Source organism: Lacerta agilis, chromosome 14, assembly GCF_009819535.1.
Source record: "Lacerta agilis isolate rLacAgi1 chromosome 14, rLacAgi1.pri, whole genome shotgun sequence".
NCBI classification, from domain to species: domain Eukaryota; kingdom Metazoa; phylum Chordata; class Lepidosauria; order Squamata; family Lacertidae; genus Lacerta; species Lacerta agilis.
The window spans coordinates 14,470,741-14,497,672 of NC_046325.1; the positions used below are offsets into that span (position 1 = coordinate 14,470,741).

At 47.2% G+C, this 26,932-nt stretch overlaps 1 protein-coding gene across 3 annotated transcripts; it reads right to left on the reverse strand.

The window, feature by feature from the left end:
* Nucleotides 1–633: 633 nt before the first annotated feature.
* Nucleotides 634–19,938, reverse strand: MMP25 (matrix metallopeptidase 25). Of its 3 annotated transcripts, none has more exons than XM_033170714.1 (10): nucleotides 19,787–19,938; nucleotides 9,691–9,823; nucleotides 8,421–8,565; nucleotides 7,622–7,917; nucleotides 7,008–7,181; nucleotides 5,992–6,094; nucleotides 4,565–4,647; nucleotides 3,748–3,900; nucleotides 2,613–2,873; nucleotides 634–1,494 (listed from the first exon to the last, which is right to left on the reverse strand). In XM_033170714.1, the coding sequence occupies exons 2-10, from the start codon at nucleotides 9,728–9,730 to the stop codon at nucleotides 1,247–1,249; spliced, it is 1,503 nt and encodes a 500-aa protein (XP_033026605.1). In that variant the 5' UTR covers nucleotides 9,731–9,823; nucleotides 19,787–19,938; the 3' UTR covers nucleotides 634–1,246. The 3 variants fall into 3 exon arrangements, with proteins under 3 accessions (XP_033026605.1, XP_033026603.1, XP_033026604.1); XM_033170712.1 differs by lacking the exon at nucleotides 19,787–19,938 and adding an exon at nucleotides 17,991–18,148; XM_033170713.1 differs by lacking the exon at nucleotides 19,787–19,938 and adding an exon at nucleotides 18,467–18,560 and having other exon boundaries at nucleotides 1,247–1,494.
* Between the last annotated feature and the right edge of the window lie 6,994 nt (nucleotides 19,939–26,932).

The following is a 26,932-nucleotide window of genomic DNA, read 5'->3' on the forward strand; positions in this document are numbered from 1 at the left end:
TTTGACTTCCTTTGACAGGGTAAAAATAATTTTGAAAATTAATGTATTGTTAGGTGGTAGCTGTTCCCTGCTCTCAAGCTCCTTCCCAGGGGGAATAAAAGAAAGGAAACCAGCAGGTTTCTCTCCTATAATGCTTGGGAGTTGTTCTGGAAGTTAACTTGGCTCCCTGCAACCCCCCCCCCGATTTAGATCAGGGGTGCCCTCCAGATGTTGTTGACCAGAACCCCTCAGTTCTCTTCTTTCAATTCCAGGCGAATGAAGCTGTATAAAAATAAGAGAGTCAGGTTTTGTTTTTTAGATTTTATTATAAAAATGGAGGCCAAGGCACAACCTGTTTACATGTCCCCTCGCTGCCAATTCCAAATTTTAAATCACCCAATAACTTAATCACCCTTGTTATATTTTATTGGCATCGGCTCTGAGAAGAGAGAGGGAGGTTTTCCGAATGTGTACTCTGCTGCTCTGATTTGTGTTTTGCTCCACAAGTTCGCGCGTGGCTATCGTCACAGCGTGGGCAAGCGCCACCAAGAAAGAAGGCCTTCTCTGGTGATGCATTTGCAGGAAAAAAGCCCTATCTCCCCCCTTGTAATAAAGCTCTAAGGGCCTGTACCCCAATCCCCCCCAAGAGGTGTCTTCTCACTAATCCCACTCACCTATCTCCATGAAAACACCTTAAGTGCCAGGTCTGCACTTAAGCCCTGATTTAAGATGATGATTAAGCCCTCCATATGTCTCCCACTGGAAGAAAGGCAGGGAAGTGGCATCGCCAGATCAATGGGGATAACTGAGGCTAGAGGGAGGATTTAAACTGGGCAGGGCTTGACCCCCAAACCAGGCTTGCGCTGTGTGAAGTAGTAATAATAAGGAGAGTGCCTCTGAACAGGTACAGAGTGCATTTCCTTCACCCCTGAGAAATCAGACCGTTGCCACGCACCTGGGATTAGGGGGAAGAGTTTTCAGGTCAGTGGGTGTGGCCTGCAAGCAGTCTTAGCACCTATTTTTTAATATAAAAAAACCAACAACAAAGCATGGAATTGAGGGATGTGGGGAGGAGTAGAGAGGGGCCAAGCAGGTTGTAAGGGGTGAGAACACCATCGAAGGCGGGTGGGTGGGAAAGGAAGGAAAAGCTTTGGCTCTGAGACTGTTCCTGGGGAGGGACACCACATTCCCTTCCCAGCAGGTCCCTTCCTTTGGGTATTATAAAGTGCATTAGTCTTTTAATACTTTTATAGCTGCTCAAGGTAGGTCAGCAGACCACAGCCCAAAGGAAGGCCAGGATCCCAAAGGCCAGGACGGGGGCTGTCTTTCGGGCAGCTGCCCCGCAGATGCACATCCCCTTCTCTGGCCCCTGCCTTGGGGAGGGAGGGGAGGACGTGGCAGGGCCCTCGCAGTGCAGCCAGTGATGGGAAATGAAACGCGGGTAGCCGGCGTCGGACTCCACGCTGCCGCCACTGAACTTCCAGAACTGGGTGTCCTTGAAGAAGTAAGTGTCGCCTGCAGGTCAAGAGAGAGGCAAAGGCAAAGCTGAGAACTTGAGACGCAAGCAGTGAGTTATGCCTATGGCCAGCTGGGGGAGCCAGAGAGGCTCCATCTGCACTTAAATGGTAAAGGTAAAGGGACCCCTGACCATTAGGTCCAGTAGTGTCTGACTCTGGGGTTGCGGCGCTCATCTCGTGTTACTGGCCGAGGGAGCCGGTGTACAGCTTCCGGGTCCTGTGGCCAGCATGACAAAGCCGCTTCTGGAGAACCAGAGCAGCGCACGGAAACGCCGTTTACCTTCCCACCGGAGCGGTACCTATTTATCTACTTGCACTCTGACGTGCTTTCAAACTGCTAGGTTGGCAGGAGCAGGGACCGAACAACAGGAGCTCACCCTTTTGTGGGGATTTGAACCGCTGACCTTCTGATCGGCAAGCCCTAGGCTCTGTGGTTTAACCCACAGCGCCACCCGCGTCCCTCCATCTGCACTTACATACATGCAAACACCCTCCCCCCCAAGAATTCTGGGAAATGTAATTTGTAAAGGGTGCTGAGAGTTGTTAGGAGACCCTTATTCACCTCATAGAGTACAGTTCCCAAAGTGGTTTAGCAACCAGTCCCTCTTCCCAGGGAAATACAGCTCTCTGAGTTCAATAGGGGTCTCCTAATGATTTTTTTAAAATATAAAATTTTATTAAACAACTGTAAACCTATCAGACTTCCCATATGTGGGTGCTGGCTGCTCTGGTTTTTGCGTTCCCCCTCTGCACACACAAAGCAATATACTCCCAAGGCCCCCATTTCCATAACATTTCTGGCTACAGGCCTACTGGGCACATGGGTCACACAACAGCCTCTTTTAGAACTGGTTGCATTAGAATGGTAGGCTTTCCTTAAATATCTTGGAAAGTTAAGCGTTCCCCATTACCACAACCATTTCCTTCTGTTAGCGACAGGGCAGTTGAGAAACTGTGGTCTAATTTTCTTCTGTGAATTTTTTTTTTTGCAAAGCTGTCCAACAAAAAAAAAGTATGTGTCTTCCCCACCCCTGCAATTATTGTCAGGGAAACCGCAGCCAGGAACAGACACATTTGATACTTTCCGAAAGGTAGTCGGTTTCAATGGAAACATACCCTCGTTCCAGCTTGTGATATCATCCAGGTCATTAGGCACTCCTTTCCAAAGGCTGACAGGCTTGGGGTATCCCAGTTCCACCCGACCCATCCGATCATCATAGCGCCAGTACTGGTCCTTTTCGAAGAGGTACGTCTTGCCATTGTGAGGCCACACAAAAACGGCACCCACGACAGTGCGGGCAGGGAGGCCGAGATCGGACACAGGGCGGGGGTAGCCTGGGTTCACCTGAGTATTAGTGAAAACCCAGAAGCGGGACCCTGCAGAGAAGGAGGAATGAATGAGGAAGAAAAAGGATCCATTACCAGAAGAGATTCTAGCAGCCTTATGTGAAGGATTTCCACAGAGCACAGACTACTGTATTTGTATCCTACACTCCCACCTTCCTCTCTAGTCCAGACTCCCCAAAGTATTGCTTATGTCGCAGTCAGACACAGTGAATTAATTGGGCTCTATCCCCCTATCACTCAGCAGTCCCACTCCCTTGCTTTTTGGACTGAGGAGAAATCCTGCTGCAGGCCTGTATTAAGAGCCCTGCTAAGAAGCAGTATATAACCCCCTCAACTCAACCGCTTTGTAGAACCTGGATCTAATAGTCAAGGCTAAATAGGCATTCATATTATTTACAAACTGAATTCTGCTCAGAAGCATCTGAGGTTGGGGATGTGTTTTAAATACACAGCCGTTTTTGATTTATAGTTTTCAACAGTGTAAAAGCAAGGAACACCAACAGCGTAAGTATGTCAGACGTTACGGCCCAGCACACATTTTAATATGTACGCAATGTTCAAATAAAATTAGAAATGGTTTGAAAAGGAAAGCTTCTTCACAAGATTTCATCTCCCATGATGATGAACATGTGCACTAAGCATTTTCACCCTAGAGCAATTGTATTAGTAGTATATGGCACTACTGAGAATTCCAAGCTCAACCTCCTTGCTGCTGCAGGTGAATACTTAAGATTTCACAGCTCTTGGATTCCTGCAGCTGGATCTAGGAAGCCTCCCAATTTCCAGGATCCCAGAGAAGAATCCTGATGGGAAGTTCATTCTCCCAGTTATCACCCTTCTTTAAATACTCTACTTCCAAAGAGACCAGAAGCCCCGTCTTCCATTGTCAGTGCGTCACACTCACCAATGAAGAACACAATTTGGCTGTCATTGGCCCGTTCATAGACAGCATCAATGGCCTTGAAATCCTGGGGAAGCCCGTTCCAAAACCGCAGTGTCTGCGCCGGCTCTAGGGAAACCAGGTGCTGGCTTGGTTGCAGCCTCCAGAAATGTTTTTCTGCGAAAGGGGTTATATAGGGTGCTATTAGCCAGCTCAGAAACCAAATAACAGTCGCCTCTCCTAAACCCACCGTTTGAAAACTCCAGAAGGCAAACAACATGCCACAGAAAACTTTACAAATGCCAATCTGAGCATTGTTCTTTTGCAAGGATGTGGCACAGGGGAAAGTGTGTGCAAAAAAGCACAATTATATGAACACTGGAGCATCAGAAGCTCCCTTCTGCGGCTGAGTCAGACCAGGGGGTCCACCTAGCTGTCTACACTGGCTGGCTCTCCAGAATTTCCAGTGGGGTTCTCTACCTGGAGACTGAACCGGGCACCACTTGCCAAGCAGATCACAGAGATACGGCTCTTCTCCAAGTAACCTGTGCAACCATTCGCTGCGTTTAAAAAGTCATTATTATTGGTAGCTGCTGGAAAAGGATCCCCCCTCCCATCAAACTAGCAGGAAATGGTTGCACCGCAATTCTTATGCACATGGAGTCCTCTGGATAAGAGAAGGATATGTTGCTCTGCAGGTCCAGTGGGCCAAATTACGTGTGATTCTGGAAATCAAAGATTTGTTCTCCCAACGAAAAGTTTGGGTGCCCCCTGCCCACTCCCTTGCCAGCTAATCTGGAGTGTGTTTGTGGGGGGGGGGTATGTGTGTTGCTTTACTTACTCTTGAAGAAGAAAACTTCCCCACGGATGTTGGCGATAGCATCAAACTGGGCCTCACAGCGATCAGGTGACGGTGGACGTGGCCTGAAAGGGAGGGGCAGCTCAGGATTGCTGCTAACTGGGGATTTGTGAGATCAAGATCTGGCTGGTTCTTACCCTATATTATTCTGCGCATTCATCACTTTTGAACAAAGAGTCTCAAAGCAACTTTAAAACTACCCAACTGGTTACTTAGCTCTGCAGCCCACACCCAAAACAGTTCACTGTACAGACAACTATTCCTGTTCCCCTCGCACCCTCTCCTTGATTTTTTTGCCCATGTGTCTGAGTCCCAAGTCTGCCTCCCTGCTTCATGCAGCTCCTCTTGTTCCTGGGACCAGTCTGAGGTTCCCCTATTGAGGAGATTGACCCCAGTTTAGCAGATCACAGTGTGTGTGACACCTGCTTGCAACAGACCTTCGTGTTTCACAACTCAGCTATCAGGATGTGCTCTCGGCATTTCAGTTTCTTTCCGCTCTCCCACCTTCCCAGTTTACTGTTATATCCCCTGAACCCCCTCCATGCATGATGCCCACTTACCACTTTAGCAAAAGTGAATTGTACAAATAGGCTAGCTGCCCTTGAAGGTACTAATAGACTCTCTTGTTTCTCCCCCACCCCACCCCACCCCACCCACCCCTGGAACTAACATGACTACTCTGGAATTTCAAGTGGACCTGTTGTGACATCACAGAAGTTCTGCCAATGACTATAGAGGGTCACCAATAAGCAGTGTTTAGGTTCCCTTTTCCTCTTAAGAACCTTGTCAGCTAGGTCGTTAATATGCTCCCAAATACACAAAAAGGGAACTGAAAGCAAGAGAGAAACGAAACAGCTTCCTCAAGGCAAGTGTGCTCATTACGGAGCTGGAATTTAAGCCTAGGTGAGACCCAGATTAAGGTGCACCAGTGCAGCTGTTGGCCTATGTTGGATCTCTTCAGGAAGTACTGATAGGATATTGGGCTCTGGGGGCCTAAAAGAATCCAGCAAAGTTTCCCCCATCTCCTGTTTTCAGTCATCAGATCCCATCTTCACTCTCTGACCTGACTGGCCGGTGCTGTTCATCTCCTGTCTGTTGCCCTGGCGTATCCAAAGCTACCAGCCAGTATGCTAAGACAACTCAAAGAAAACTGTTGCTGTTGACTACCTTTTTTGGTTTTTCTGGGTTTCTGTGCCATACCTAGTCCATATTCCCTGACAGTTAATTTAGCTTCAATGCCTACAGCAGGGATAGCCTAGGTAGTACCTTCCAGATGTTTTGGACTATGACTCCCATCAACCCCACTCTTCATAGCCCATGGGGTCCAGGATGCTATGGGCTATAGGTCAGCAACATCTGGAAGCACCCACTTCTTGTGGGGTTTCCATATGATAAGGAAAGATACTCACCCTTGTGTGGGTCTGTTGGGTGGCAGGTCAGGAATTGGGAGGTCTGTAGGGACTGGAAATTTTGGGGTATCTGAATCTGGGTATGAGCCTGACTGACGCTTACCTGCAGGCAATTAAAAAAACACACACGGGGGGGGGGGGAAACAAGTCAGAAAAAAAACATGAAACATGCATCTAAGCACAAGGTGTTCTCTGACATGGGAGAAAACGGAAGAGAGAATACGTATGTATTCAGAAGGATGATGGAATAGAGAAATTGAGATACTCTCTCTTTCTAGAGGCAAAGGATAGATGGCCTTGCCTCACCTTATGCAACTCTATCACAGGATGTCAAAAATAGACGCTTACAAGAAAATGAAGCAAGCAGCGCCATTATGAAAGAAAAAGCAGAAACTGAGACGGAAGAAAGAGGACGACCCGAAAAGGGGTGGCATGTGCAGATGCGGAGAAATCTATGCCCAAGACACACCTGCTGTGCTATCTGAGGTCACCTCTGTGCCTGAACTCAGTGGATGATGTAGGCCTCCCCATCTCAGCTTTGGAAGGTGCCCAGATTCTTGTGGCGGCTGGAGAAGTTTGCTTGGTCAGCCTTGTATTTCAGCAGTCACCTGGTCAGTACAGGCAGCTAGGTACTCTATGCAGGTGAGTGAGCAGGCTTGACAGAGGAGGGGCGAAGTGCTCCTTCCTTCCCTCCTCTGCTAAGCTCACTCACTTACAAGGCTGATCTGGGCCTTTAACCAGCCAGTGTGGAATTTACAGCTCCTGCTCTCTTAGTAGGTTATTTGGGCCAGGCTGTCGGCAAATCAAGCTGATAACTTTTGGCAAGGCTGCACTGGGTGTATTTTACTGCACCCTAATTGCCAACTGTGTGTCTCTGTGTTGGGGGTGTTATAAAAGGATACTAAGGAAGGAAGGGAGGGAGGGACAGGGTGTGACTGGAGGAAGGAGAAGAAATGCTGGCCATCGAGATGGGAAGACAGCAGATGAAAACAGGAGGAGATTGGCTAGTCTCTCACCATAGATTTGTTCAATCCCCATGGCATCATCCTGTGGCAGCTGGTAGAGCTCAGGCGACCCAACAGGTCCCTGGTAATACGGCATCATGATAGATTCCTTGATGGAAGAATGAGAGAGCCCCAAGGCATGGCCAAATTCATGAACTGCTACGGCAAAGAGATCTGTGCCTTGACCTGATATCAGGAGAAAAGGGAAAGGTTACACATGGGCTTGGCTTCTTCTCTCCGTCAGCCTCTCCAATCAGGTGTTTTATTGTGGTGTATTCCTCGGCATGTTCTCGACACAACAGCAGCACATCAGCGAAGGGTTTGTTCTGCTTTTGTCTGTTTGTGTCCCCAATGCTTCCCCATTCTTGCTATCCAGAGAAGCTACAGCGCAACAAACACGGGGGCAAAAAAAAATACACCAAAGCATTTGCGGTGAGAAAAGTTAAAGGATTTCAGCAGGAAGTTACTGGAAGGAAGCAGGTGCAACAGTCCCAGAACTTTTGCAGGTGCAAATGGTACCAAAAGCTGGGATCGTGTCTGACCTCCTAGATCGCAACATGAGCGCAAGTCATCATGAAAACACACAATTAAAAGGATGTCTGGAGGGACCTTGATTCTGAAGGTACCTGGATACTTGTTGTCCGGGTCATGTATCCATGTCTCTTCATCATCGAAATGAGTGTCGCCAGAAATGGGGTGTTCCCCGGGGAAAAAGGCGTGGGCCAGGGTGCCTCCAGGCCCATCGAAAGGGTAGCTGTCTTCGTGATAGGAGCGGCTGAAGTCCACCACGATGTCAGCTTGTCCAGAAGTCTCCTCTCGGAAGGTCAAAGCTGAGGAACGGCTCCAGGCCCGGAAGGCGAGGGAAATGAGTTCCCGGACTTTATAGGGGGACAACTGGGAGGCACGGGGGAAGGAACGGATGCTGCCGTGAGAAAATGAAAAATGAGGGAATAAGGGAGAGGAAGGCAACAGATTGACAGGGTTGTGAGCAAAAAGATGGAATCCTGGGTTCTATCCAATGTTGGACCTACTCAGAAGAGATCCATTGGAAATGATAGGTGTGACTAACTTAGGCACATTAATTTCAGAGGGCCTACTCTTAATTTGGGTGCAACCCATAAAGTGAGGGTGAAGAATCTTTGGCCTTCCACTGTTGCTGAACTACAACTCCCATCAGCCCTAGCAAACATGGCCAAGGGGTAAAGAGGATGGGGATTGTAGTTCGGCATCTTCTAGCAGGCCAAAGATTCCTGACAGCTGCCCAAAAAAGGTAAGAAAACGACAGGATGTGTGGAAAATGGAAACAAATCATTTATAGTGACAGAAACCAACACCATTAAAATATTTTAGTGCAAAACCACAGGAAGAAAAGAGTAACAGGAAGTGAGATGTGGTTTTACCCACCGAACCCCACCCTCTGCTTACTGCCATGTCAAGCTGGTCTTTGTCCAGACACTGTCGCTGAGAGCATAGCGTCTCCTCCTGCGCCGGCGACGCATCAACTCCGAGGTGCCAAAAATGTCAGGAAGGGAACAGCGAGGGTGGGTCATCATGTCCAAGGTCTTCTGGTCTGCAAAGGAGAGGAACATAGGCCACATCCACACCATGCTCTTAAAGCAAGCATGAAACAATCAGAAAACGTCTTGGAACTGCGCTTTCTCAGCACACAACAAGCAGAAGCGTGGATGAGCCCTAAGACTCAGCTAAAAAATTACGATTGTTGGATCCATTTCCCCCAAACCTTTCTTGTCCAACCACTTGGAGCTCTCCAGGGTGCTGCCCGTCTATCTCGCTCGCTTTGGGGGTTTTTGATCCCTGCTTTGCCTGACGTTGCCTATCAGGACCTGGACTATGCCTTGCCTTCCAGAACCTGGTGTGACTTTGCCTCCTGGATCTGCAACTAGTAGCCTGTCGTTCCTGGAATCTGGGCCTAGCACATGCCCCCACAAAAGCTAGAACCCTGTCCTTCAGCGGAGGCCAGCTGTGCTCCAGAATTCAGCTCCAATTCTTGTTGGAGCACCAGGCATACTCCCGAGGAGCCCTGCCAAGGTTCCAAATGCATCTTTTCTGCTGGTGACTACATTGACTTCGCTGCTCTGGGCCCAACATCCCATAGATCAGGGGTGAGGAACCTTTTCAGCCTGACAGGCCTGATCTTTAGACACATGCTCCTGTCAAACTTTTAAGAAGAAGAAGAGTTTGGATTTGATATCCCGCTTTATCACTACCCTAAGGAGTCTCAAAGCGGCTAACATTCTCCTTTCCCTTCCTCCCCCACAACAAACACTCTGTGAGGTGAGTGGGGCTGAGAGACTTCAGAGAAGTGTGACTAGCCCAAGGTCACCCAGCAGCTGCATGTGGAGGAGCGGAGACGTGAACCCGGTTCCCCAGATTATGAGTCCACCGCTCTTAAGCACTACACCACGCTGGTGCATATGGGCTCCAACCACATGGATCATAATGGAAAACATGACAGACAGCTGCGAACTGGCTACATGTCGTATGAGACACGCCCTCATTGCGGAAGAGCAATCTACACACGCTTAGAGATGTTTTTACTTACACTTTCCCTACTGTGAAAGGCTGACACCTGACACCCAAGAGACCTGCCAGAAAGAGAGATGGCAACACATCCCAACCAACACCGGGGGGTGGGGAGAAGGCGTAACCAGATTCAAGTTCACCCAGTACATACCCATCGTCCCGGTCACAGGCAGCCCTGCAAACCTTTGCATTGTTCTGATGGCGCTTTTCAGTTCCTCTGGGCTTTGAAGACGAGCTGCCCTTGGGTCTGGTTGAGGGAGGTAGCCGTAGCGGGTTAACCACTCCTGTGAGGATATAATTGGTGTGGGTTTGTTAGTCAGTAGGTAGACTTCCTGGGAACTCTTGGAACTGTGACTCTATGAGAGGAACTGAAGAACTCTCAACATCCTTGACAAACTGCACTTCCCACAAAGTGCTATGATACCTGTTTTGATGTATAGTGCAGATGTGGCAATACTCGGAACACTCCCATTTTTAAAAACTCTTGCTTCCTTTTTGCAGCTGGTTGGTAGATTTGGGGGTTTGAGTGAAAAAAAGCAAAGCTGATCAAACAAGCCTGAAGTCTTGTATGACCCTGCTCAGGGCTTTGCCTAAAAACACAAGTGCACACATGAGACCTGGGCAAGCAGCCTGCTCTTTAGACTGCTGTGCAAAGATCTGCAGAAGGTTCCTAAGTGCCTTTCTGCTCAGCATGGTTAGAAACCTCCCTGTGCCCCAGAAGAGAGAACTCCCTTAGAAATCCTTTGCAGACCTCAGAACTCAGTGTGACCAAGATCTAAAGAGGAGCCTGCACACCTGTGGCTGCTGGGGGATGGGACTTGAGTGTGTATCCCTGACTCCATCTGTGATTTTCAGCAGTCTGTATTCAAGTGAATGCAGGATCAGAGCTAAAAGAAACCCCCATCACATTCTATTCTGATTTAAAGAATGTGGAAAGCATGGATAAGGAGGATCTCTCCCACCACCACCACCCCATTATTTCAGTCCATGTTTGGTCTTCTAATTATTTTTTGTGACTGAGGAGGACAGATATTATTGAGGGGATTCCCAACTTCCCCTTCCTTTTCTATGAAGTGAGTGGTGCCTTTCTTGCTACTTGAGGGGAATTGAGAACAAGGAAAAAGAACTCTTTATACCTGCAGCAGAGGCGTGGACTCTCTGAAGGGAAACAAACAAACACCCCCCCACCCCACCCCCGCAACAACCCTGTATCATTCTTAACTAAATAAAGAGGAAATGGCTTTTCCTTTTTAAAAGCTAAAACCTTCTCAGGAAATTAGTATGCAGACTACTGAATGGTGAAAGAGATTGGGGGAGTCAGATATATAGCCCCCTACCCACAAGCCATCCAACTCCTCCAACCATCACCAAATTGGAACACACCTTCTGCATGCTTTAAAACCACAATTTGCCCAGGGTTCTAAATCACGTGTGTGTGTGGGGGGGGAGCCTTCTTGGTGCCTTGCAAGGTGCTCAACCCAGAAGTTGTCCCAACTTCTGCATTGCAGGGGGTTGAACTAGATGACCCTTGGGTTCCCTTCCGAATCTACGATTCTATGATTCTGTGGCAACAGTGGGATAGGGCTAAAGCACAGCCCTGCAGCTCCTCTCACTGCACCCGATTCCTTCACCCATTCTGAATAAAGGCACCATGCTTTCCTTCCTCTCCGGGCATATCTGAACTACAAAGATATGTATTAGTCTGGGAACAGCTTTTCCAAGTATCTTGGAAATGGCAGCGTGTGATTGATGAGCTGCAGAACTACAGGTCCCTGGAAGAAGGCAGTTTCAGCAAACGCCGGCACCTTACATCAGCTAGCCAGGTAGGCACTCCAAAATGCCCTTATTTTTACAGGCAGTCGGTGGCAGATGAAGAAAGAGAGAAAGAACGAGAGAAAGAGAAAGAAAGAAAGAAAGAAAGAAAGAAAGAAAGAAAGAAAGAAAGAGATGAACACAAGAGAAGGAGAAAGAGTAGAAGAAAGGAGCTATCCAATGAAACCAACTGCAAGGAGATCCCAAACAGACAAAAAGACGGTTCTTCTTTCCCCCAGGACGTTATTATATTTACTATTTTTGGAACTTGCTGTCACAAGATTGGGGGGATGACCCCTTTCAAAGAGGACTAAACAAACTCATAGAAGATAGGTTTATAAATGGCTACTAGTCATGATGGCTAGGTACATGGGGCCAGCCTGGTGCCCAGAGGCACACACGAGGCTCAGAGATAGTGTGACTCAGAGTATGAACTGCTGGGGCTTAACGGGGCAAGAGGTCTGCTGTCTTGCTTGTGGGGATACAGAATGCTGGGCTAGATGCTTTGCCCCCTTGTTGCAACTCCTCAGAGCAGACGCACCAAAATCAAGGGACTCAGGATGGTCGTGACCTTTGATTTAAATGGCCCTTCTCTGAGAAGAACTATAACACTGGGTACAACCCACAGTCTGTTCCAGCAAGGTTGTTCTTCAATTCTAAAAGAAAATTGTGAAAATGGCAGGCGTGAGACAGGGAGCCGGACACTTGACCCGCTTCCAAACTCTTGCAGCTTCCTAAAGGTAAAGGTAAAGGACGCCTGGACGGTTAAGTCCAGTCAAAGGTGACTATGGGGTTGCGGCGATCATCTCACTTTCAGGCCGAGGGGGGCAGCATTTGTCCACAGACAGCTTTCTGGGTCATGTGGCCAGCATGACTAAGCCGCTTCTGGCGCAATGGAACACCGTGACGGAAACAAGAGCTCATGGAAACACTGTTTATCTTCCCGCCACAGTGGTACCTATTTATCTACTTGCACTGGCGTGCTCTCGAACTGCTAGGTTGGCAGGAGCTGGGACAGAGCAGCAGGAGCTCACCCCATCACGGGGATTCGAACTGCCGACCTTCCGATCAGCAAGCTCAAGAGGCTCAGTGGTTTAGACCACAGCGCCACCTGCGTCCCATGCAGCTTCCTAGGCTGTGTACACACTGTACCTTTAAAGCACATTTGAGGAACGTTCTTTGTCCTCAAAGAATTCTGGGCACCTGTGGTTAACCACTCGCAGCCTTGTAGTTCCCAGAAATCCTCAACAAACTACAGTGCCCAGAATGCTTTGAGGGAAAGAATGTGCCTTAAAGGCATACACTTGTGTATGTAGCCTTTGTTCTGGAGGTTTCCCTGAGGAAACGGAGGACTCCAGGGGCTCTCAAGCCTCTACAGTATATGAATGCATGTGTATAAACTTAGTGAATCTGCCAAGAGCGTCCCTTGAGGAAGCTTTCCACTGCAGCTCTCAGAGTTCAAAACAAACTTTTAATCGCATAATTTGTCTCGTGGGCCTCTGAGAATAGATTCAGCTGAAGGTGTTGGGATTTTCTATTATGTTTTGCATGTTTATAAGGACTCTAATGCTTTGTATCCAAACTGGCTTTTGATGGAGTTTTCCTACAATGGGCTTCATGATCTGTCAAACTTGTCTCAGTCTGTGCACACATGCACACACTCCTCCTAGATACAGTATATATAAAAAGGGAAGGCTTGAGCCACACTGTAAGGTAGTTTGTGTGGTTGCCAAACTCCATCAGGGTGGGAGAACGGCAGGCATGTGAACGAGCGAACAGCATGGGTGGCAGATGGTCCAGGCAAGCTGGGGAGAGGCCCTTTGCAGAGCACTTTGCCCTTTGCAGAGCACTCTGTTAAATGCTGCTGCCGTGAGGTTTAATGAAGGAGGGAGGTGCTTCAGAAAACCTGTTCTCTGAAAGTGGCTCTGCTCATCCTTTAAAAAGGCTTGAGGCCAGCAATATTAACACTCCATTGTCTTGCTCTTTCCAGGCATGGTTCTGAGCAGTTTCTCCCAGAAAACCTGCTCTTTAGCGCTAAATCGGAACAAACCAGAACAAACAGCAATCCATGGGAAACCCGATTTGTTTCCATTCAGCGCTAAACTGCAGGTTTCCCAGGGAGAAAGCAGCACGGCCCTTGGTATAAATTCAATACCTGACACAGGTTTTCTGGGGCAAGTCTGCACAGAAAGCCTAAATTAATGGTGGTGGCTTGCTGAACCCGTGCCCCTTGTTCACACAAGCAGCAAATGGTGTGGTAACTGCTCTGAATTGCACGCCACTTCAGCCTGCTGTGGGATGGGGAGAGGATTCAGGGATACACACAACAGAATGAAGCTTTCTTTTGTTTTCAGTTTGAAAGATTGGGTTGTTGTTTTTACTGTATTATGCAAGCAAGGTTTGTACAAGCTTTTGCTGCCTTTCAATATTAGCCGACTGCCCCACGGAAAGGTAATCTAGAAATATCGATACTCATAAACAAATCACAAGCAAGCAAACTCTGTCCTGTCCACAATGACATGCCCGCCAACATGTCACCATGAAACACTGGGATGCATGTCTCCCAGGATGTGCTCCTTCTGCAAGTCACGTGACCTGCACAAAATTGTGGCCCCAAAACAGGATGGCCCAATTTAATCAGGGTAGTTAAGGGGTATGCAATGAGTGGCAGAGGCTCTCTAGGGCAAGGGTCAGCAAACTTTTTCAGCAGCGTCCACTGTCCCTCAAACCTTGTTGGGGGGCTGGACTATTTTTTTTTGGGGGGGGGAGAACGAATTCCTATGCCCCACAAATAACCCAGATGCATTTTAAATAAAAGGACACATTCTACTCATGTAAAAACATACTAATTCCTGGACCATCTGCGGGCCAGATTTAGAAGGCAATTGGGCCAGATCCGGCCCCCGGGTCTTGGTTTAGCTACCCATGCTCTAGGCTATCAGACGTGGGTCTCTCCCGGAGATATCAGGGGTTGAACCTTGGATATTTTGCAAGGCGGAGGAAGAGTAATGAGAAAGCCTTCTCTGCTCAACACTTTGATTTCGGTCTGAGCTGACAGCACAAGGCTAAATGGATGGACAGCCTGCCTGGCTTGGTGTAAGGCTGTTTCCCATGTAGTCCCAGAAGGGCATGCTGCAAAGACCGAGTGGTGATCTAATGGGGGAGCTCCCAGCAACATCCTCTGGGCTGGAGAGTTGGCCTGAGTGAGCTTCACAGATTCCCGATTCACCACAGCCCCCTGCCCTGCTCAAAGGCCCCTTTGTTTCGTTCCCTGAAGGCTGCTGTGGAATCCAAGAGCCGCCCCCTAGTTTCTCTGGACCCCCATGACCTCCCCACAACCAGCCCTTTTGCACCAGTTTCCAGGATGGACCTTTCTCCTTCTGTGTATCTATCTATCTACACAGAGGCGCGAACACACACCCTGCTGTTTGCAGCTGGTGGGATATGGGTGAGTTGCCATTTTCTCTTAGAAAGGTCAAGCGGCTGGCGGAAATCATCTTCCCAGAGGAAGCACAAAATAGGTAGCTATGGGAACCAGTGGAAGGAGTCCAAACCAAGGGCGGCTAGATCCCAAGATCTACTAGTTGGAAGGGACCCCCCCCTCTAAAGAAGTGGGGCGAGCATTTTTTTTATTAAAAAATGGTGCAAAGAGGAGGGAGGGTCTTATTGCTGCATCCCACAACATCGCAAAACCTGCCTGAAAGTGTATTATGAATCATTTATAATAAAAGCACTTTTGAAAATGTGCCGAACACTCTGCAATATTAATTGCATTCATCGTCACTAATGGAGCCCACAAGCAGGGAAAGGAGGAAATTGTTCCCCAATTCTGTAGTTGTCTACAGAAAGGATAACAGGAGGTTACTCAAGAAAGTGAGCCAAACTGCATGTTGCAGGTATTAGCAGTAAAAAAGAAAACAAGAAACCCAGAGTCTCTAGCAAGTTTGATTTGGGGAAGAAGGGGGAGAGGAATTCTATTTGAATGGTCAGTTATGGCAATCATGCTCAGAACATGAGAGGCATGAGCATCCAACGGGTGTGTTTTTATGTGGCCCACTTTTCCTGGCAAGGATCTTGTATCTTTTAACAGTTTACTCCATTGAAGGGTTCTGCCTGGCACCAATCTATTATTCAAAATGCACGAGTCCTGCCCCCCAAATTTTGGTGGCAACTCTGTGCTCAAGGGGAACCTGCACAAGCAAGCAAACATTTTTCCAATGGCCCCATATGCACTAGAGAGCAAAACCCTGGCAACATTGGGAAAAACTGGGCCCTGGTTTTCCATTCCAGGAAGGACAGGTGCACATAGTGGTGCGTTCAGGGTAGGACTTTAGGGCAAGGAGGCAATGAGCAGGAACTTAGTACAATGAGCAGGAAGACACCTCCCAAACTGCAAATCTGGCTTGTGTCTTGGAGTAGCTACTGGGAAAGAGCCATAGCTTAGTGGCACAGCATCTGCCTCCCTGGGGATTGAACTTCTGCTTGCATCTGCAGGTAGAGGTGCCTGAAACCCTGGAGAGCTTCTGCCAGTCAGAGTAGACAGTACTGAGTTACATGGACCAATGAGATGACTCAGGATAAGGCACCTTCCTGCATTCCTAAGTGACACTCAAAAAAGGATATGTCCTTGGAAGTTCGGAGAGTGAATGGCAATCCCACTCGTGCCTTAATAGCAGAAGAACAAAAAATTGGCAGCACTAGGAGTCCTATGTCTGGAAGCAACACCCTAAGGCACTATTACCAGCTAAAGGGAGATCCCCTGCCCCAAAGAATAAGTGCATCACCAAACTGCAGCACTGGGCCGAAATGGTATACTGATTCATTCTAAGCAAAGCCTTCTATCCTGGGAACAGACCATCGTTTATCTAAGACAGGGGTAGGCAATCTAAGGCCCAGGGGCCGGATGCGGCCCAATAGCCTTCTAAATCCAGCCCGCGGACGGTCCGGGAATCAGTGTGTTTTTACATGAGTAGAATGTGTCCTTTTATTTAAAATGAATCTCTGGGTTATTTGTGGGGCGCAGGAATTCGTTCATTCCCCCCCCCCAAAAAAAATATAGTCTGGCCCACCACATGGTCTGAGGGATGGTGGACCAGCCCACGGCTGGAAAAGGTTGCTGACCCCTGATCTAAGAGGATGCTAGCATTTTTTAGTCAGCTTTCTTCCAGGTGTGGGCTTATTACTGTAAACAGGTCATTGTAATATTGAAAACAGCAGGTCATTTGCAAAAGAGCTGGCTTTTAAAATAAAAGCTCGCCAGCTTTTTCTTGGGAAGGGTCAATCCAGATTAAATGAGGCTGGGCAGGAAGAGAGGTTGGCCTTTTGATGCCCATGACCGTTGTGCATGGAGAAGCATCCATCCCACAATTACCACCCATCTGGAAAGCACCCTTGCGCAGAAGCCTCTTTTGATGTGTTAGCATAGAAGCATGCATGTGTCTCTGGCAGTTCCTCTATCTGATTATACAGTATTATCAATTTTGCATCCCACCCCCCACCCCCCAGGATTTAGGAGTGTGAAGGGTGGGTATCCGGCAACAGGAGCAGCAACAATGAAAGGTGGTGGGCAGCTTCAGCCACCAGGACTCCTTGGCTTTGTTAAGTGAGCTGATCAAGTCACAGGGGCTTGGGGGTGAATCTGTGGGATGCAAAGTTAGAAAAATCTGCAGGATCCCAATGCGCAGACTTATTGAGACACAATCTGAGCTCAGCAAGTGTACAGGCTCAAAGCTACAGAGGACAGCTGCTCTTCGAACTTGCCTTGCATATTCAGAAAATGATTCAAAAATAAGCAGATTCCAGGGCATAGCTGTCAACTTTTCCCTTTTTTTAAGGGAAATTCCCTTATTCCAAATAGGATTCCTTGCAAGAAAAGGGAAAAGTTGACAGCTATGTTCCAGGGGTTTGTGTTCCCCCCCCCCCAAGGCAAAGGATGGTATTAGGGGGTGGGGACCACTCAAATTAAAGGCATCAAATGAGAAAGGACAGACAGATGGTGGCAGATCTCTCAGTTTTTCTCCAACAGATTGGGAGACATGGGACAGAATATACCCTTTTCCATGGCTATAGATAAGGGGTGGGGTGGGGGACAGGATAGAGAGGTCAGATTGCACATTAACAAGAGGCGAAAAATTATCCCTAGATAACTGAGGCAGAGGGACAGGAGGGAGAAAACAGGGACTAACTAGGATCAATTCTTTCCCAACTGCAGGCAGTTTGTAACATAAAACCTCAAGGAAATGGATCGATTTTATCCCTCTTTCAGATATGAAGAGATAGGAGCTCCTCCTTCACCCCACTCCCAGAGACTTCGGGACAGAGTTCAGCTCCCACTTATTGCAAACCCCTGGGCATATTTATTTTTTCACAAGCATCGACAAGTCCTTCCACAGCCCCTTCTAATTCCAGGCACCAGCTTCTTCCCAAGGGGGTCCTGGCCAGCATAACTCCTCCCCAGCTTTAACCCCCTGAACCCTAATGATCTCCTAGAGAATCTGCTGTCCCAGCGCCTCTCTCCCCATAAACACTAGATCACACCCCCCCTAAAAAAACCTCAGGAGTCCTGACTCCTAGCACCCTTACCCTAAACCCCCAGACCCCCCCCCCCCTTTCCTGAGAACCCAGGCATCTTGGACTCACCAACCCTCTGGTCATCTCCTGGGTGCTAGATGGTGCTGCCCTGGTCTGGGGGAAACTCCAGAGGCAGAGAGATGCCAAGAGGAGCAGCATCTTTGCTTTCCTGTTGAGGCACTGATACATCCAGCTGCAGCTCTGGCCCTATACAGCAGCTCCTATTTCCCCCGCCCCCTTCCTCTCTCAGTTCTCTTTCTCCACTCCTGCTGAGAAAAAATCCATCCCAGTCACAGAGCATCCCAGTTTCCCCCCAGGGGAAGCAGATTCAGAGGGGGATATGGGGGGGGAGAGATATGGAGGGAGAGGGGGACAGGAACTCCTGGGTTTCCTAGAAGGGGGAGCAGGATGGGAAGTGGGGCTCTGTGGTTCTTGCAAGGTGAGTGTAAGCTACTCGAAAGAGTTACAGCAGCACAGGGTTGGAGTTAATCAACTCTGCAGTCCTAAAAACTCTGGGTTAAGGGTACAGTTGTCACCACACTTACCTGGGAACAAGTCCCACTGAATTCAATAGGAGTAGGCATGGTTATGATTGCAATGTCCGGTGCTAAGGCATAAGGTCCGTTGTCTTCTGCGGGTCTTCCTTCTTAGGCAACATAATAATAATAATAATAATAATAATAATAATAATAATAATAATAATAATAATTTATTATTTATACCCCGTCCATCTGGCCGGGTCTCCCCAGCCACTCTTAACATGAGACTTAAGGCTTTTCCTGACTGGTTTTGGGGGTTGTTGTTTACAGAGAGGTTTCTGCAACATGTCATTGACAACGGTAACAGTGCATTAGTGCTGGGTTTATACTGGACTTCTGCTTTATTACTTGTTCTGACAGCTGCATATTCCCTCATTGCAGAGGGTTGGACTAGATGACCCTCAGGATCCCTTCCAACTCTATGATTCTATGATCTAGGACTTTCGATGCATCCCAAAAGATAAAGCATTACTGTACTGCAGTCCAGAGGGGCACTCTTGTGCTTTAGCACAAAACATGCAAAACACTCACACGCACATCTGTGGTATGAAGGTTACAGGATTTCAGCACAAAGCTATGGGGCATGCCCCAGTTTTGAAAATGAAGCTGTGCCTCCGGTTTGAAACTTTTGCTAGCGCAAAACAATATTGAAAGCAGGGGCGTGATTTACTACATTTATACCCAAGCCCTTCCTCCTGAAGGAAAACAGACAGGACAAAACATTTAAAAGCATATAGATGACCTGACACCATCATGAGCACAAATAATCATAAATACAGAATAATAATAATAATAATAAGTCTTGAGGGGACCTTATACTAAATGCTGGTTTGGTTAAACACCAGGGGTTCTTTCTGCGTTATAGAGGAGGGGAGGAAACCGTCTAGACCAGGCCTTTCACCAACTGAGTCAGATAACCAATTCACAAATCCCTGATCTCTTCCCCCACCCTCGTTATCACGCCCCCCCCCCCTGTCGCTTTGCTTCCTTTTGCAGAGGAAACTAACACAGCACACTCTCACCTCCCTTTGCTCAATTTCTTCCTAAACTCGCTGTTTAATTTCCTGCCTCACACCTGGCTACCTCCTGATGGGACTCTAGGGCACCCTAATGGAGATAAGCTTAGAGGTGGGGGAGGAAGGCCGGGTCTGCGAGAATGGAAGCTGCAGGGTTGAATGGGTCCGAGTACAAACGCCGGATTTGAAAGGCAGGTGAGTCATTACACACACTGCAAAAGTTGCAGGAGTTTGATCCAGCATCAGCAACTGCCCTCCAGTGACAAATATATTTTAGCACAAAGCAAAAAGGTCTTTACAAAATACTCACGTGGAAGGTTGCAGGAGGAACATTTAGAAGAACTGATTTCACCCCAGAAACAGCCGCGTTGCACTATTTGGGGAGAGGGCTCCGTATACACACAGACGCCCCGCAGATTCACACGTGCATGCAAATCGTTTTATCTCACAGGCCGAAAACGCATGAACGTAGTGAGAAGTACTGCGGTCTTGGAAGTGATAGAAATGCCCAGTCTGTCACCTCCTTTGGCTCTTCCCTACAGTTCACGTTGCCTCCCTCGTGTAATTGAACGTGTGCACGTGGCCACTTTCCCTTTAGTGGGTCCTGGTAAGGCAACCTTTCCCTGAAACGCTCTCGCCTCCTGAAGGGCTGCGTACGTTGTCTGTTCTTTCCTTATAGAAATTGTCCGTCCCCCACCCCCACCCCCACCCCCACCCCGTCCCAGTTTCAAATATTGGGGCTTAGCTTTAGAAGCTGGGAAAGGGATAATGAGAAGCATGTGCAAAATGCATTTAGGGCACCCCCGCGTGGAATTATGGGGCAGGGCTCTCAAGAAAGCTCCAGCTCTAGCTTTGTTTTGACTTTGGATAGGCTGCAGCCTGACAGATCAAGTGCAAGGAGGAGTAAGCTTATGTTGCTCTGGTTATGAGGCAAAGAGGAGCTAAGCAATGGCGTCTTAGCATTATTCTCTCCTCATGATAATGCTGCTCTGGTGAGAGAGCATATGCTGGTCTTTCCCTTGTTTGGGACTCTCCTATAGAGATGTCTTCTGGGACAGCATGTGCCGCCCTGTTCAAACTCTTTCCAAGGTTTGAAGGTGTGGTGGTGGCCCAGCTATTTTTGACTTACAACAGAGGGACTCATGGCAAAGATGAGCCAATGACCGGCCTCTCTACTCTCTAATTGGCACAAGGGCAGCTGGGGAAATTCCCCACAATGCCCTGGAGCGACATTATGTCAGGGGCATTGTGGGGAAATTAACGTGGCAGCTCCCAGGCTCTGCCACCTCCGTAAGCGCCAGTGGTCAGCTGAGCTTAACGGCTGAGTCCCTGTGTTGTGTATTCTAGAAAGAGAAAGTTTCACTTGTTGAGCTTTCGCCTCACAAACCTGCGAAAGGCAAAAGGCGTTTTGACGGAACAGAAAAGGTCATTGTAACGCAGGAGCCTTTCCTTACAGTCCATCTCGCCAGAGGCGGTTTTAGGGGAGTGTAACCAATTCTGCTGTGCTGTAGGAGGAGCCACAAAAAGGCAGTAGAAAAGAGCGCAATATTTTTGCGTCGCACGGGTCACCGCTGAAATTTGAGAGCCCAACATCCACCACTGATCTCACTTTGCCTGCTGCCAACCCAGGTGCCCTGCTGCCACCTAATTTAGAAACAACTGCGTTTTGCTTCTGGGTTAGAACTAGTTCTGAAGTATTTTGCATAATTTCCTTCCGGTTAAAGCATACAGTTCTGAAACCGGATGTGGGGCAGGAAAACAGCGCCTGCTTTCCCCATCACCTGAAAAGCTATCGTGATAGATGTTGCTGCAGCGTTCTTCTGTGGAAGTGGATGCGATTGCAAAACGAATCAAATTCATGGTGATAATGCCATTGTCTACTTTGCCATAGTGCACTGTTCATAACTGACGCAGGCTTTGAATCCTACCCCTCCCCCTGCAAGCTGCCCAATGCTGAGTCCATCTAGCGCAACATTTACACTGAATGGCAGCAAATCTCCAGGGTTTCAGAGGAAGGACATTCCCACCCCTACTTGGAAATGCTGAAGATTGAACCTGGGGCCTTCTGTGTGCAAGGCAGGTGAAGTACCATTGAGCAACAGCTGGCACAGTACAAAATCCAAAAGCCAACAAGTGGTGCAGCCAGCAGTGGTGATGCTATTGACTTCTTCGCTGTAGTTGCAGATTCTAACTATTGCTGTACAAACAACTGCGTATTTGTTGCACTGTAAAATAGAGAAGCTCAGATAATTACCTATAAAGTAAGTATCTTGTTGTATATAGAGGAGAAGCAGGAACAGGAAGGAGCTTATAGAGAATGCCTAAATATGCGTATTAACCCACAAAAATATTGACTACCTGACTTACCCGCATGCACCTGTTTTGTGGCCTACAAGGGAGAGAAAAGCAACAACACCCAGTTTTTGTAACCACTCACCGCATGTTCGGTTGCTGATGTGAAAGAGAGGGCAAGGCTCTTACAGCTTTACTAGTTGTAGAAGAGGGAATTTCAGTTTGTCATGGAAGGTCCAGCTCCCTCTTCTATATAACTGGGAAGCTGCAGGAGACCTCGCCATATTGACCAATGAGGCATCCTTCAGATGTTGTTGGACTACAACTCACATCATCCCTTACCATTAGCCATGCTGGCTGGGGCAGATGAGAGCTGTAGTCCAACAACATCTAGAGGGCACTGGGTTGGCTACCCTGACCTATTCCTTTGGGGGACAGTCCTCATTCACTATCGGCAACACCCAGGGCAGCAGTTCATCAATGTACTATAATTTTTGCTTGCTTCTGTATATAGCTGTTCAGACAGTAAAACTTTTTTGGGGGGGTGGAGGGGTTGTATGCAACCAAGTTTTTCTTAGGGTAGACCTACTGAAATTAAAGGCCCTAACTTTGGTTGCGTATGCACTATGCCTTTTAAAGTACTGTATATTTCTCCGCCTCAAATAATTCTGGGCTCTGTAGCCTGAAGGGTTTGCTGGGACCTGCAGTTTTATGAGAGACTACAATGCCCAGAATTCTTTGAGGGAAAGAATGTGTATGCAGCCTTGGTCATGTTCATTAATTTCAGTGGAGCTACTCTGAGTAAAACTTATTTAAATACCACCCTTTTGTGGGGGGAGGGGGAACCAAAAACTATTAAAAACAACAGTCTTCCCTGTTTCTGCCAATAGAGAGACCATATGCCTCCAGTTCTTTTACAGATCTGAAAAGCATATAGAATTTTTTTGTTTCTGTGATACCCCACCTTTCCCCCCAAAAGAACTCAAGGTGGCGTGTGAAGTTCTCTCCCCTGCACAATTGCTGGACTGAGAGATGACTCTGGCTGAGCCAAAATCACCCAGTCAGCTTCATGGCTGAGGGGCGACCTGAGTTCTTGCACTCCTAGGTGCTAGTCTAACACTCTGACCACTGCACCCTGCTGCCTTTCATTGCGAAGGAAAGCAGGGCGGCACTGTGGGAAGTTGTTTATGGCAAGTGCACGTAGACTGCGGCCAGACCCTCCTCTGACTAAAATGATGCTCTCTGGCATTTGCTTGCCTGTCTTTCACCCTAAAGCCCCAGGTCCCAGAGCAGGTCACAACAATTTAAAATGCAGCATTAAAAAAAAGAGTTTAAAACAAATTGCAATCCCCAGAAGAGGGTGGTGACCAATGAAGTACACAAGAGTAGGGATGGACCATTGAAAACTGGAGGGCACTATGTGGAGAGGCCCTGGTTTAAACATCTGTAAAGTATGTTGTGCTCTTGTCTGTATTGCAGCAAATGAGTAAGATAGTCTCCATTCGTACCTCCTACACACACATTTCAAAATACGTCTGTGCCAGAGACCTCCCAATAGGCAAGGTGAGTGGTGGGAATAGGCTCTAGTTGAAAAGAACCAGCCCTCTTCCTTCATTGCAAAAACCTATTTGCTGAAGCGGGCCTTGTCTGGTCAGTCATTGCAGCAGATTCCGGAGCTAGAGCTCCCCCTACAGACTTATTCAGTTGCTTACGTTTTTCTTCAGATCATATAAAAAAAAGGGGGGGGGGCAAAATATACTGCATCATTTTATGACCTCACGTTTATTGTATTGTTGTACACCGCCTTGATATTTCATATTTTTATTAATAAATAATAAGCAAACAGGCAGTTCTCCAGGTCTCTTCTCAAAGACTTCCAGTATGGGATAATATGAATCTGGGAGAACTCTTTGTTTGTTTTGGAAAAAAAAGATATATTTATAACAATTTGGTATGCAGGAAAACAAGCCCATCCCCAGATTGGAGGTGGGAAAGTGTTGGTGTTTCACTGAGTGCATGTTCTAGAATTGTCAGTTGATCAGAAAATAATATGCATACCCTCCAACGTTTCTCTGATGAAATAGGGACGTCCCGTTCCATAATGATAATTTTACTATTTATACCCCACACATCTTATTGGGTTGCCCCAGCATTCTGGGCAGCTTCCAACATATATAAAAACATAATAATACATTAAACATTTTTTAAAAAACTTCCCTGTACAGTATTGCCTTCAGACGGCTTGGGGGTTGGATAATCCAGAATGCGGCAGTTAGACTGGTGACTGGGAGTGGCCGCCGGGACCATATAACACCGGTCCTGAGAGATCTACATTGGCTCCCAGTACGTTTCCGAGCACAATTCAAATTGTTGGTGCTGACCTTTAAAGCCCTAAACGGCCTCAGCCCAGTATACCTGAAGGAGCGTCTCCACCCCCATCATTCAGCCCGGACACTGAGATCCAGCGCCGAGGGCCTTCTGGCGGTTCCCTCACTGCAAGAAGCAAAGCTACAGGGAACCAGGCAGAGGGCCTTCTTGGTAGTGGCGCCCGCCCTGTGGAACGCCCTCCTATCAGAGGTCAAGGAGATAAACAACTACCTGACATTTAGAAAATACCTGAAGGCAGCCCTGTTTAGGGAAGTTTTTAAACTGTGATATTCTAATGTATTTTAATATTTGTTGGAAGCCGCCCAGAGTGGCTGGGGAGACCCAGCCAGATGAGTGGAGTACAAATAAATTATTATTATTATTATTATTATTACTCCATACCCTCCAACATTTTTCCAATGAAAATTGGGACTTCCTAAGGAAAAATGGGACATTCCAGGATCAAATAAAAAAAACAGAATGGCTTCTCTAAATCAGGGGCGTCCCTGGAAAATAGGGACACTTGGAGGGCCTGGAATATGTTGTGTCTTTTTTTGCAGTTGGACGTGCAGAAATCAGGCAGTGTGGTGGTTATCAGCATTTTACTTATGTACGTACGTACGTACTTACTTATTTACATATATTGGTTGGCTTTGAATGTTGTCCTCTGCCACAGCTGCAGTCCCCGGTCAAAAAGTTGGCAACTCTAATGTATTCCAATATTAAGGAATATGAAATCACAAGAGCGTATTTTTTCAAACATTGAAGGAGAGCGCTGCCCCTTCCTCCAAAATGCCACACATAAGAACAACACTTCAACCCAAAGTAGAAAATAGGGTTGCCAACTTTTTTTTTTTTAAACCAGCCCCTGGTCCTGTGCCTTTAATAACAGCTTGGTCTACAGACATTAGCAGGTGTTAATGCCATGATTAAAATGTGTCGGGGTTTGGGTGCTGGAGCTCCTCGTGCACGGCCTTGGATTGGTTATGCACGAGGTACCAGTTGCGGGGAAAGTGGCCAGCGTTCCGCGTGCTTTTGAGCACGGTCGCCGGCCAAGCCTCACAGTCTGAAGGATGTTGAGTAAGCCAATTGACGACTCCGATGAAGTGTGAGTTCCTAATTGCCTTCTTTAACGAACAGTTGCCTCGTGAAATAAAATATATATACTGACTCTGAATAGGCGGACCAATTTACTGAAAATTAAAATTTTACTTTACTCCCCCCTTTAACCCCAAAGGAAGACAGACACCGGTTGTATCTTTAGTGGCTTCGGCAGAACCCGCATAGGCTCGTCCCCTAAGCTAAGTTCTCCTAAGCTTAAAGACCCTGCGCGCCCAATCTTCCGCGAGGCTAACTAAATAAACTAAAACCGAAATATCTTCCGCGGGCCTAACCCTAGGCTAACCTAAAAGAACCTATCTAAAACTAAAACCGAATAATCTTCCGCGATCTAACTCTAACTAAAGAAAAACCCATCCAACCCATCCAGCCCGCTCCTAGTCCCTTAAACTAAACTTGACTTCAACTAAAACCCAACTAAAAGAACATGAACGAACTCCTCTAAAAGAACGTGCGGTCTCGCGCTACTTCTCCTGCCTAAGCGGGGTGCCTCTGCCTTTTATTAGGGAACAAACGTGACATCATCATTAGTACTTTAACCAATAAAATCACTGTTGCTGCCCTCCAAAAAGGCGGGAAGCAAGTTTAACGCTCATTAACAACTTTGAACATGACCGGATCTACAAAATAAAGGCGGATTAATCTCATAAGTGAACCACACTATTCATTCATGCTTTCACTTTCGCTTTTGCGCGCAATTATACCAAAAGTAGACCTCGAAAAACTTATAAAATAACCAAATAAATATGAATCTATGGCGGATCCGTGAAACGTATTCCGACATATCATCTTTCTTTTTTTGTTTTAAATTAAATTATTTTTGATTTAGTTATATAAAAAAAAGAAGGTTAGAGATATCATAAGCATTTATCTGACACAAACATTACCATTTGTTTTGATATAAACCTTGACATGAAAAGGCAAACGTCGACAATGCCGACAGTGTCCTCGCCAAAGTCTACATAAAGACTGCGATATAAACACTAGCAATACCATCAACATCCATCCCTTTCATAGGAGGAAATACTTGTACAATAATGTAGTAATAAAGTCATGAAAATAACAAACCACTAGCCGAACATAAAAAGTGATCGATTCGATACACTGTAAACCTTTTAGGCATATATAAATACTTCAATATGTAATGTAACACAACAAATCGTCTCATAAGCATATATACTTTCGCGTGTAGCGTAAAACAACAAATTACTCCCCAAACACAAGAGAGGACCTGATGCAGGTCCAAAATTAAAAATAACGGATAACGACTGCCCAAACATAAGAGAGGTCCCGATCCGGGACCCAAAATTAAAATATAACTAGAGCTGGGGCTACATAGCCTACCCAGACCCCTCCCCCATTTTTTTTTAATTTTTTATTTGGAAAAACTGAGGAAAATGGATAAGGTAACGGAAAAGGGTTGTGGCTCTGAGGCTACAGAATCGAAGGAACTTTCAGGAAGGCAGATTCTGGACTTACCACAGCGACCACAGGTAACGGGGAACTAGGGTCCGATTCCAGAGAGGGGATTTAAGGCACCTAAGTACAAGTGGTTTTCGCCACAAGAGGGGATTTAAGCTACCTACATAAAGGTGTCCCAGCCAGGATGAGGATTTAAACCATCTACGCAAGGGTTTCCAGCGAAACGAAATGGGATTTAAACCAGCTACATAAGGGT